This window comes from Leptonychotes weddellii, chromosome 15 (assembly GCF_054177405.1).
Source record: "Leptonychotes weddellii isolate Sample4059 chromosome 15, ASM5417740v2, whole genome shotgun sequence".
NCBI classification, from domain to species: Eukaryota; Metazoa; Chordata; class Mammalia; order Carnivora; family Phocidae; genus Leptonychotes; species Leptonychotes weddellii.
In genome coordinates, this window is record NC_138383.1 from 14,472,800 (window position 1) to 14,485,761 (window position 12,962).

Here is a 12,962-nt window from a genome sequence, read left to right on the forward strand (position 1 = left end):
AAAAAAAAAAATAAAGTGGCCCATGTACAACAGCTTCCAGCTCCAATTTCTACTCATATGTATAATTTCTATCAGTTCTTACAGAGTTCTATGGACCACTCTATCAAAGGCAAAGTGTAAGTACATTTGGGTAGATGTGACTAATTCATAATAAAGAATCTACAGGGTCCCTGGCTGGCTCAGTTTGGTAGAGCCTGCGATGCCTGATCTCAGGGTTGTGAGTTCAAGCCCCATGATGGGTGTAGAGATCACTTAAAAATAAAATCTTAAAAAAAAAAAAAAAAAGAATCTGTAAGACAAAGACTACGTAATGTTTACATAAAATTCAATCTCCTTTTGGAAGGTGAGGATTCCCTTAAAATCTATAATCAAATGTATGGAATCAAACTCTGGCAGCTTATTTAAACTTTTAAGAACTCCAGGGGAGCCTGGCTGGCTTAGTCGGTAGAGCATGTGACAACTCTTGATCTCGGGGACATGAATTCAAGCCCCACGTTGGGTGCAGAGCTTACTTTAAAAAAAAAAAATTAAATTTTAAGGGGCAACTGGTTGGCTCAGTCGGTTGAGGGTCTGACTCCTGATTTCAGCTCAGGTCATGATCTCAGGGTTGTGAGATTAAGTCCCGTGTCAGGCTCCACACTGGGCATGGAGCCTGCTTAAGATTCCCTCTCTCCCTCCCTTTCCCTCTACCCACCCCGCCCCCCCCACCTCTGCTTGTGTGCACACACACTCCTGCGCAAGCTCTCTCTCTCTTAAAGACTTCAATAAAGAAATAACAAAATAAAATACAATAAAATAAATTTGATAGAGAGAGAGAGAGAGGGAGGGAGAGGGAGAGCACAGAGGGAAAGTGAGGGGGAGAAGCAGACTCCCCGCTGAGTAGAGCGCCCAATGCGGGACCCAATCCCAGAACCCTGAGACCAAGACCTGAGCCGAAGGCAGACACTTAACTGACTGAGCCACCTAGATGTACCAAAATACAATAAAATTTTAACAGCTCTAAATTTTTGTGGTTTTCTAGCACGAACAACTTTGTATTCAGGTTTAAAACAGCACCTGCCTATAGCCTCCTGATGCAGCCTTATCCAACATCTCACCAAAATGGAAAAACCCAACGAACCAACCATGCCTGCCTGAAGGGAGACGTAAGGAGCGCTCATTCCCTGCCCCTCCAGATCAGAAACACAAATTCTAATCAACTTGGAAAATGTGGCAGCCACTTTCGGTGTCTTCCTTTTTGATGCCTCCATTTCTTTGGTATTGTTCTACAGCCAAAGAAAAGACTACAACCTTCAGAAAACAAGGGAGTAAAAGGTGGGTAATGGTGAGTAAAGGGAACATATGTTTCCTAGAAAATGAAAGCAGTCATTTTTTTAAAATTCAAAAAGAGTACTAAGTCAGGATTCAAGTTTTTCATATACTCCATTCTTCTCAATCTTAAAAGTTGGCTGAAGAAAAGAGATGAGCCCATGATCCTTTTTCAGTCCAGCAGAGCTTCTCTGGACAAAACCCTGTCAGTCCTGAAATTGGGCTAGGAGCTTTTTAAACCCCCAGTCTACCTAATTAAAACCCTGGCAATTCAAGCAGCACCCATATGAACAAAAACAGGCATAAGAGCAACCTCAAGCAAACACATCTGCTAATGAGGGAAGACGGAAGGTAGGTACTGAGTCTAAATATGCCTCTCCTCGCTGAAAGCTGGAGCAAAGGAAACAACCAAAACACAGACCTAAGTAAAAATATTTCTGAGTAAGGAAAAGAACATCAGCTTGAGAATGATGAAAATGATCTCCCTAAAGAATCAAAAGAACATTTTAGAATACAGCTTGTCATATTCCATAAAACACAAAAAGACATGGTGTCTATGAAATCAGAGCCAAAAACCATAAAGAATGTACAGGGTGGACTAAGAATCTTAAGTGAATTAGATAAGGGGAAAAAGTAAACTAAAAATGTAAATAACAGAATCAAAACTGACAAAATATACAGTAAACAGCAGAAAATATAAGATAAATTAATGTTTAATGAAATAGAGAAAAGAAGGTCAATCTTATTAAATAAGACTTGAAGTGATAGAAATAAGGGGAAGAGATCAGGGGTTCAAGCTAGAAACCAAGGAAGAGGCCAACGTAAGACAGAAAGAGGCAAAAATTAAGCACAACCACACATTTCCAGAATAAAAATTTAGAGACCCATGTACAGATGTACCCTGGAAAAATTTTTGGAAATACAAAAATAAGGGGAGAGAGTACCTATAATCAACACAGAAAACAGATTACAGTGTTTGTTCCTTTGGTCACGGTCTTCTCAGAAATAGTAAATGCTAAAAAAAAAAAAAAAAAAAGTAAAAGGTGCACACACATGCATGTATGTGTGTCTTACAATAAGGCGGTGAGAGGAGAAGGCTAACAGGTTATGACACAAAATACCTTTTTTTTGGGGGGGGGAGTGTGGAATTTACTTTATTGTTCTGAGTCTGGGTTTTGTTCACAAAATACCTTTTATATGGGAAGGCAAGAGAGAGAATTCTCAGATCTACAAGGAAACAAAAAACTTAACACTGATATATCCTTCTTGAAAACTAATTACTTAAAATGTATGCCAGTCAACTAAAAGTAAGAAGACAAAAACTATGATTTAAAAAATATACTGCCAATGAGTTTAACAAACATGTGTAACTAATTATTGTAAATTAGGTCATAAAACTGCTTGTAATATAAGAATTATTCTTATATAAAATGTTAAAATAATTTAGTAGTAATAGCCTAAAAACATCAGATGTTATTCAGACAGGGCTTATGGTTTATTTTTATTTTTTTAAACATTTTATTTATTTGACAGAGAGAGAGACAGCTAGAGAGGGAACACAAGCAGGGGGAGTCGGAGAGGGAGAAGTAGGCCTCCCACCGAGCAGGGAGCCCGAAGCGGGGCTTGATCCTAGGACCCTGGGATCATGACCTAAGCCGAAGGCAGACGCTTAACGACTACGCCATCCAGGCGCCCCCGGGCTTATGGTTTAGATATGTGCTCAATTCCAGGTTTTACACAGGAGGGAGTCAAATACACTACTTTTTGATTTTGATTTTGATAATTACGGACTAGAGGTAAAATCTTCTAGAGGGAGATAATCACAGTAACTTTTATTATCTTTATTAATAAACATTACTATTATTGTTAATAAACAAAACCCTTTCTTCAAACCATCTTACCCAATAATAAAGAAAAACTGCAGATCCCCAACCATCTGTGTCATGGGAGCCCTGGAGGTTCCTCCAACAGAACCTTCAGGGCCCCATGGAGCCAGCTGGAAAACTACTGCATTAGTACAAATGATGATCAAACCTATACCTTCTAAATCACTGGAGAAGATAAAATTATTAATCAATTTTATTTATACATCAGTAAGACTTATTTATATATGCATTTATATATGTGTATATATACACACACTACAAATGGCTCAAAATTACTGAAGGAAATGTACCAAATGTTTTACTTGGTTAATGGAATTATGGGTGTCATATTTTTCAGTATTCTCTAAATTTATAAAGAGCATATACTGCTTTTATAATAAAAAAAAGTTTTTTATTTATTTATTTATTTTTTAAAGATTTTATTTATTTTACACAGAGAGACACAGCGAGAGATGGAACACAAGCAGGGGGAGTGGGAGAGGGAGAAGCAGGCTTCCCGCGGAGCAGGGAGCCCGATGCGGGGCTCAATCCCAGGACTCTGGGATTATGACCTGAGCTGAAGGAAGACGCTTAACGACTGAGCCACCCAGGCGCCCCGACAAAGTTTTTTAAAGAAGGGGTCAGTCAATATGCTAAATTGCATATGAAAAATATCTTTTTAAAATATCATGGTGTATTTCCTAAAAGTATCTTTTAAATTCCAGATTAGGTATTTTTGAAGTTTCTCTTGTAAGCACAAAAACCTTTAGACGAATACTGATATAAAAGACACAAAATGTGGGCGCCTGGGTGGCTCAGTTGGTTAAGCGACTGCCTTCGGCTCGGGTCATGATCCTGGAGTCCCGGGATCGAGTCCCACATCGGGCTCCCTGCTCAGCGGGGGGTCTGCTTCTCCCTCTGACCCTCTCCCCTCTCGTGCTCTCTGTCTCTCATTCTCTCTCTCAAATAAATAAATAAAATCTTTAAAAAAAAAAAAAAAAGACACAAAATGCTAGGGTGCCTGGGTGGCTCAGTTGTTAAGCGGCTGCCTTCAGCTCAAGTCATGATCCCAGGGTCCTGGAATCAAGCCCCGCATCGGGCTCCCTGCTCAGCGGGAAGCCTGCTTCTTCCTCTCCCACTCCCCCTGCTTGTGTTTTCTCTCTCACTGTTGTCTCTCTCTGTCAAATAAATAAATAAAATCTTAAAAAAAAAAAAAAAAAAAGACACAAAATGCAAAAGCAGGCGGGCTGAAAAGTACCTATGAAATAGTTTTAAAAATTCAAGAATATTACAAAAACTTCTCTGGAATAGAAACAGTATTTTATGTTGTTTCTCACAGTTCCAGATGAAACACATACTCCATGTATCTATTTCTCTAGTATATATTTAAATATTAAAATCCTACAACATAAGATTTCCAATTTAAAGATAAAGCTTAGAATATAGGTTTGATCCTAGTTCCTACTCAGATTCCCTCAGATTAAAGGAAAATATCCAAATGTTTATTATTTGTTATTTGGTTGACAGTAATTATGATATGTGCATAATCCAAATATACATAGTATCAATCAGTGCTTGTTATAAAATCTCTTACCACATTTTAATACTTACTCTTAACAAATCATCTATTCTTCCCTCCTTCTTTTCTAAGTCAGAATTCTTACTGTTTTCTAGTGCAGATATTTTTTCTATTGTGAGGTCAGACTATACAAAGAGAAAACAAATTAAGATTAGTCTCAAAATACTACATGTCATCATACTTTTCTCATTACTTTTCTGGGGGAAAAAAGCACTTGCTAACACAGCCTGGAATCACATGGCTAAAGAAATTAAATCTGCTTTTCTCAACCCATTCTTTAAGCCTTATATTTTGCTACACCTGCACTTCAATGTTAACTCTGGTATCAAATATATAAATTCTCAAATGATTGTGCATTGAGCAATACAGAAACATACTACTCTAGAAATGAAACTAACTGTGAATAGAAAAGGAGTTCAGAGGAGAGAGGAACCAAATCTCTAAAGAACTAACATGCCACCTAGTGGAAACAAAGAACAATCAGAAGGGGAGAAATGAAGTTTTCTGAATCAAAAGTCTGGTTCAACTGTCCAAAAGCTGCTCATTCAAATAAAATTAAAATCTACTCCTGACGACTGTATAGCTCTTAAGATTTAAGAAATTCTCTTAAATTGCCAAGCATCTTGTCTTGAAGGTAACACACTGCCAAGAGGCTTCAAGAAAACACAGTGTACTATTTGGCTAGCTCAACACTACAGAATGGAGGATGTATCCACTATCCTTTTCAGATACTAACTTTGAATGTTCACAACATTCCCTAAATTAAAAAGAGTTTCTGAAAACTTTACAGAGGAAATTATGTTCGTGTGCCACATGTTAAAGGAGTCTAGTTAGGTCTTGTCAAATAAGCAGGTACAAGGAATAAATTAACTACTTTCATAAAGTAGGGAATTAACATTCACTGAAGTGTATTAAAAGGCTTGCCCTAATAAGCATTTTGCATACATTGTCTGAGAGAACTAGAATCAACCACATTTTACAGATGATTTGTATTCAAGAACTGAGGCCCAAAAAGATAGTGTAAGTTGTAGAGGCAGGATTTGAACCCAGCCCTAGAGGTCTCCAAAGTAAGTGCTTTTTCAATACCATGCTACAGTATAAGCATTTCTCTGCAACACACCAGAATGGTAAAGAAACACCTCAAAAAGTTAAAGCACCTTCCAAAAGACTTTAATACGCAAAATACAAGTTCTGAGTAAAATACACACAAATAATGAGGTAAAGTTGGAGAAATAAAGGAAAGACAAAGAGAGGACTCACAGATTTTATATGTGGTTAGCATTTATTCCTAAGCACATCTTTTCCTCTGTATATTGGTCACCAACCTACCTGGGTCTGTCTGTGCTGGATGGAGATCTGTTTTTGGGAGCTGCCGGAATGCTCTGTGTTGCCAGATCCCGTAGAGGAGGGACTGTTTTGCTGAGCCTGTAATAAAGGTACATCAACCAATCACTAGAAAGTTTTGCATCTTTCTCCATAGACATTTGCTGTTTCGTTTTGTTTTTTAGATTTTTTATTTTTTTTTAAAGTAATCTCTATACCCAATGTGGGGCTCGAACTCACAAACCTGGGATCAAGAGTCACACGTTCCACCAACTGAGCCAGCCAAGCATCCCCCTCCACAAACGCTTGTATGAATGCAAACAATTATACAAAACAAACTCCTTCTGATGAAAGTCAGAAGTCAGGGCCATATAGCCAAGATGAAAGTAAAACAATTTAAATGAGAAGCAAGGTTTAACATGATAGCATGGATCATGTCCCTGTAAATAGTCTTAAGTATCAAATGCGGCCAAACGAATTTTTAAATATGTAAATTAGAGAAAATTAAAAGTTATTCCTGTAATAACATGTCCTTTTCACTTATATGGCAACATGCCTTTGTCAGAAAAGGCTGGTGAAGCATCCAATGCCCGGGGGATGCCTGGAACTCTGGGCAGAAAGAACTGTGAACTACTATTCAGAATAGTCTTCTAAATCCACACACATTATCCATGAACACACAGTCGTCCAAAAATCCAGGATGATTTCCAACACTGTCACTTGGATGATCATAACTTTTATACACAAGTGATAGGGCATTCTAAGGCATCTTAAAATTTAGAAGGCTTAAGTCTCAAAAGAATTCAACTATTTAGGAATATATAATCATACTCCCAAAAGTTGTTTTACTTTTTTAAGATTTTATTCATTTGAGAGAGAGAGAATGATGGGGGGAGGGGTGCACGGGGCAGAGGCAGAGGGAGAGGGACAAGCAGACTCCCTGCTGAATGCAGAACCAGATGTGGGGCTTGATCCCAGGACCCCAAGATCATGACCTGAGCCGACGTCAGACACTTAAAGGACTGTTCCACCCAGGCGTATCACCCCCAAAGTCCTCTTAAAAACAAGACTAAACTTAACATGATACAACCCATCACAGACATAATTAGGAAATACTGGATATTCTGAGGATTATGGGCTAATGGCAATACATCTACTGTTACCATCTATCAGAAAATGTAGTGTTTCCACATACGTGAATTTTCTGATACTTTCTATATATTCCTTAACTATTTCTCTTATTTTTTTTTAAAGATTTTATTTATTTTTATTTGAGAGAGAGAGAATGAGAGAGAGGGAGTACATAAGAGGGGGGAGGGTCAGAGGGAGAAGCAGGCTCCCCGCTGAGCTGGGAGCCCGATGTGGGACTTGATCCCAGGACTCCGGGACCACGACCTGAACCGAAGGCAGTCGCTTAACCAACTGGGACATCCAGGCGCCCTATTTCTCTAATTCATTAACATTGGACCAATGCTATGCCCACTACCTACTGAGTACTGTCTGCTAACTGCTTGACTGTGATGGTCACAGGCCAATCCTTACAAAACCCTATAAAATAGTTATTATTATTTCCATTTATAAAGAAAATGCAAATCAGAGATATTAAGCACCTCTGCAGGGTCAGAGAGCTAGTAAATGGGAGAGCATGAATTAAGGGCTACCTGTATCCACAAGAACCACTCTCACGAGCCACAGCAGACTGACTAGCTCCCATTAACAATTAGGGATACTGTCCCAACCAGGCCACAAGCAAGCTAATAAGCACTTCATACACATAATCATTCTAAAGGCTCACAACAGCTTTGTAAGTAGGGTAGGCAGTATTATCTCCATCTGTATTTATTCATTCAACAACTGCTCACTCCCTATGTCTGAGCACTATGTTGGGTGTTAGGGACACAATGACCAAGTAAAACAGACATAAAACCCACAGGCCCAGTCTTTATTCTGCCTTAATAAAGCTTACAATCCCGGAAAAGATTTTTTTTTTTTTAAGATTTTATTTATTTATTTGAGAGAGAATGAGAGAGAGCACATGAGAGGGGTTAGGGTCAGAGGGAGAAGCAGACTCCCTGCCGAGCAGGGAGCCCGATGCGGGACTCAATCCAGGGACTCCAGGATCATGACCTGAGCCGAAGGCAGTCGCTTAACGAACTGACCCACCCAGGCACCCCCCGGAAAAGATTTATTAAGCACTCAGTAAATATTTATTGAAAGAAACTGTTAAATAATCATATAATAAACACAAAATTCCAACTGGGATAAGTGCTATAAAAGTATACAACAGGGCACATAATCTAATCTAGAGTCAGGGATGAATTCCTCGGGAAAGTGGTATCAGGGTTAAGATTTGAAGGAAATAAGCAGTCAAGGAGAGCAGATGATCAGATCATTCCTGGGAGAGAATGTATAGGTGAACACAAGGGGAAGGGAGAAGACTGATGTGGGTGTCAAAGAAGTAAAAAATGTGAAATCAGTCTCAAAGAGGTCGAGCAACATGCACAGCCTGTAAGTGCTAGAGCTGTGATTAGAGCCGGCTGCAGCGAAGTCCAAATAACTGAAAATGTTCTTTACTCTTTCTATGATGCAGCAAAGCTTTTTTTTTTTGTTTTTAAGATTTTATTTCTTTATTTGACAGAGGGAGACACAGCGAGAGAGGGAACACAAGCAGGGGGAGTGGGAGAGGGAGAAGCAGGCTTCCCACAGAACAGTGAGCCCGATGTGGGGCTCGATCCCAGGACCCTGGGATCATGACCTGAGCCGAAGGCAGACGCTTCACCAACTGAGCCACCCAGGCGCCCCAAGCTTTTTTCTTTCTCTCTTAATAGTTAATAAGGGTCATAATTATGCACCTCAAGTGTTATACTGAAGTATAGGAGCATTATCTCCTTCAGTTATCATTAGATTGCTCTTACAATCCTCTTCTTTTAAAGTGTATTTCTAAACAAATATGACTGTTAGAACTATAATTATAATAAGAGCCAATAAGCACATGACTGGGGCACCTGGGTGGCTCAGTCCGTCAAGCATCCAACTCTTGATGATCCAACTCATAATCCCAGGACCCTGGGATCATGACCTGAGCCGAAGGCAGACGCTTAACGACTGAGCTACCCAGGCGCCCCTGCAAAGATATTTTTAAAATGAAATCATAATAGCACTAAGAAACAAGACAGAGCCATGGATCAGAAATATTTTAAAATTTAAAATTTTAAGAAACATTCAAAAGTAGTTGGCTTTGACAGAAAAAGTGAAATAAAGAAATTCATAGCTCAAAGCATCAACAGTGAAACAGGCTGGGCCTTTTCAAGGGAGTTCCTGAAAAGCTTTTATACTGAGACTTACATTTGCAAAAATCAGGAGTACGTATGTGACAATTACCACACAATTTAAAACCTATAAGGTCCAGTAAAGGTCCCCTTGATCCCCCCTTGCATACTGAGGGGCATGGATACTACCACTTCTGACCCCAGGGCAAAGCACAAGAACAGATGTCTTAAATAAAGCTGAAAAAAAAAGTAAATATTTAAAAATGAAACAAAAGTGGGAGGGATGACTCCTGGTATGAATACTGTGGCTTGAGGAAAAAAGCAAAGAAAGTACAGTACCCCCGCCTTCCACAACTGATACAATGGAATGTACTTAAAGAGTAAAAGAGTTTACTCATCAAAACAAAGCCCTCCTTATTTTGACATCTGTAGAAGAGCTGGTCTTTCTGCCCAAAGTTTACCAGACACTCAGAGCTCACAGTCAGCCCTCCCACTACTTGGGAAGCAGCACTATGCCACTTGGACAGGAAAAGACATGCCAACCTCTATTAACCACCGTAATTCATTCAACTAAAGCCAAACACACATTTTCTTTTTTAAAAAAAGATTTTATTTATTTGTCAGAGAGAGAGAGAGAAAGCACAAGCAGGCAGAGTAGCAGGCAGAGGGAGAGGGAGAAGCAGGCTCCCCGCTGAGCAAGGAGCCCAATGCAGGACTCAAACCCAGGACCCTGGGATCATGACCTGAGCTGAAGGCAGACGCTTAACTGACTGAGCCACCCAGGCGTCCCCAAACACACATTTTCAAGAAACCAACAGCACAAAAGGGAAGATCCAACATGAAAAGACAAAAGATCCAAGAGAAAACAGATAATTCAATAAAAACAACTTTAAAACTAAAAAGTTCAAAGAGGGCCAAAGGATACTACAGCTATAAAAATGATGAAACAGCAAAGAACATGAAAAATAAACTTAACAAAATAGATTATTAAAAATTTGAAAACTGAATAGATTAGCTAAATAATAAAATGAACATAGTTGAATACAGAATCAGTCATCTGGAAGACAATGTCGAGAAAATCTCCCAGAAGATAAAACAGAAAGTCAAAGCAGGAAAGAAAAGTTAAGAAACATGAACAACACAGAGGTTCCAAAACAATCTATTAGACTTTCCAGAGGAAAAGAACAAAGAGAAAGAAATAATCAAGGAACAGTGAAATAAAAATTTCTGAGGTAAAAAGGTATGTTTTAAGAGTAAAAAAGCCTACTAGACAAGCAGCATTAATGGAGAAAAACGTAGTGGAGAGACTTCAAGAACAAAAAGATACCACATGATTATCTCAACTGATACAGAAAAAGCACCCAGCACACTCTTCATTTTTTTAAATTTAAATTCAATTAACACATAGTATATTATTAGTTTCAGAGGCAGAGTTCAGTGATTCATCAGTCTTATATAACACCCAGTGCTCATTACATCTTGTGCCCTCCTTAATGTCCATCACCCAGTTACCCCATTCCCCCAACCCCTTGCCCTCCAGCAACCCTCAGTTTATTTCCTATGATTAAGAGTCTCTTATGGTTTGTCTCCCTCTCTGATTTCATCTTGTTTTATTTTTCTCTCCCTTCCCCTATGCTCCTCTGTTTTGTTTCTTAAATTCCGTATGAGTGAAATCATATAATTGTTTTTCTCTTATTTTGCTCAGTATAATACCTTCTAGTTCTATCCATGTCCTTGCAAATGGCAAGATTTCTTTTTTTTTTTGATGGCTGAGTAATATTTCATTGTATGTTTGTATATGTATGTATATATACCACATCTATACACACACACACACACGCACCACATTTTCTTAATCCATTCATCTCTCAATGGACATCTGGGCTCTTTCCATAGTTTGGCTATTGTGCACATTGTTGCTATAAACACTGGAGTGCAGGAGCCCCTTCAGATCACTACATTTATATCTTTGGGGTAAATCCCTAGTAGTGTAATTGCTGGGTCATTGAGTAGCTCTATTTTCAACTTTTTGAGGAACCTCCATACTGTTTTCCAGAGTGGCTTTCCAGCTTGCATTCCCTCCAACAGTGCAAGACGGTTCCCCTTTCTCCACATCCTCGCCAATATCTATCATTTCCTGACTTGTTAATTTTAGCCATTCTGACTGGTGTGAGGTGGTATCTCACTGTGGTTTTGATTTGTATTTCCCTGATCCAGCACTCTTTAATGATAAAGACACTCAACAAACTCAGAATAGAAGGGAACTTTTTCAACCCCCAAAAAGGCATCTCTGAAAAAACATACAGCTAACATAACACTGTCAAAGATCATGTGCTTTCCCCCTACGATCAAGAACAAGACAAGACAGGATGTCCACTTGAACCACTTCTATTCAACATTGTATTAGAGGGCAATGAGGCAAGAAAATAAAAGTCATCCAGATTGGAAAAGAAGAAGTAAAACTATCTCTATTTGCAGAAGACATGATGCTATATACAGGAAATCCTACATTAAAATTATTAGAACTAAAACACAAGCTCAACAAGATTGTAGGATGTAAGACCAATATATAAAAATTAACTATTTCTCTAGCAATGGGCAATCTGAAAATAAAAGAAAATTAAGAAAACTTGTATTTGCAATAGCATCAGAAAGAATAAATACTTAGAAATAATTTTAACAAAAGGGTAACATCTATACACTGAAAACTGCAAACATTATTAAAAGAAAACAAAGGGACCTAAATAAATGGACAGTTCTCTCATGTTCATGGGATGAAAGACTTAAGAGGGCAATACTCCCGAAATTGATCAACAGATTCAGCATAACTGCTATAAATCCCAGGTGGTTTGTTTGTAGAAACTGAAAAGCTGATCCTAAAATTCTTACAGAAATGTAAGAGATCCCACAGCCAAAACAATCCTGAAAAAGAACAAAGTTGAAGGAATTACATTGCCTGATTTCAAAACTTAATTACTACAAAGCTACAAGATACTGACATAATAAGCATAGGCTTACAGATCGATAGAGGAGAACTGAGAGTCCAGAAATAAACCCCTTACATTTATGGTCAACTGATTTCTGACAAGGGTGCCAAGACAATTCAATGGAGAAAGAACAGTCTTTTCACACCAATGGTGCTGGGACAACTGGATATCCACATGCAAAAGAATAAAGTTGGACCTCACTCCTGATACCATACATAAAAAAATCATACAAAATGGATCACAGACCTAAATATAAGGGCTAAAAGGACATTGAGAAGAAAGTACAGGAGGAGAGTTTCATGACCTTATGTTAGGTAAAGCCTTCTTAGCTACAACACTAAAAGCGTAAGTAACAAAAGAAAAAATAGATAAACTGGACTTCTTCAAAATTAAAATCAAACCCTTACAACTCAACAATAAAAGACAACCCAATTTAAAAATGGGCAAAGGATTTATATAGACATTTTTCCAAAGAAGATATACACATGGTCATAAGCAAATGAAAAAAATGCTCAATATCGTTAGTATTCAGGAAATGCAAATCAAAACCACAATGAGATGTCACTTCACACCGACTAGGATGGCTAGAATCGAAACAACAGACAACAACAAGCATTGACAAGGACGTGAC

The 12,962-nt window shown here is 38.5% G+C and overlaps 1 protein-coding gene across 8 annotated transcripts in view; it reads right to left on the reverse strand.

The window, feature by feature from the left end:
• TLK2 (tousled like kinase 2) overlaps positions 1-12,962 on the reverse strand; it is a 115,382-nt gene that overhangs the window by 39,173 nt on the left and 63,247 nt on the right. For all 8 annotated transcript variants that reach the window (XM_081804752.1, XM_081804751.1, XM_081804750.1 and 5 more), the window contains 2 exons: positions 6,082-6,177; positions 4,785-4,877 (listed from right to left, as the gene is read on the reverse strand). In XM_081804752.1, the coding sequence (XP_081660878.1) occupies positions 4,785-4,877; positions 6,082-6,177 (189 nt within the window). The remainder of the gene's footprint in view (positions 1-4,784; positions 4,878-6,081; positions 6,178-12,962) is intronic.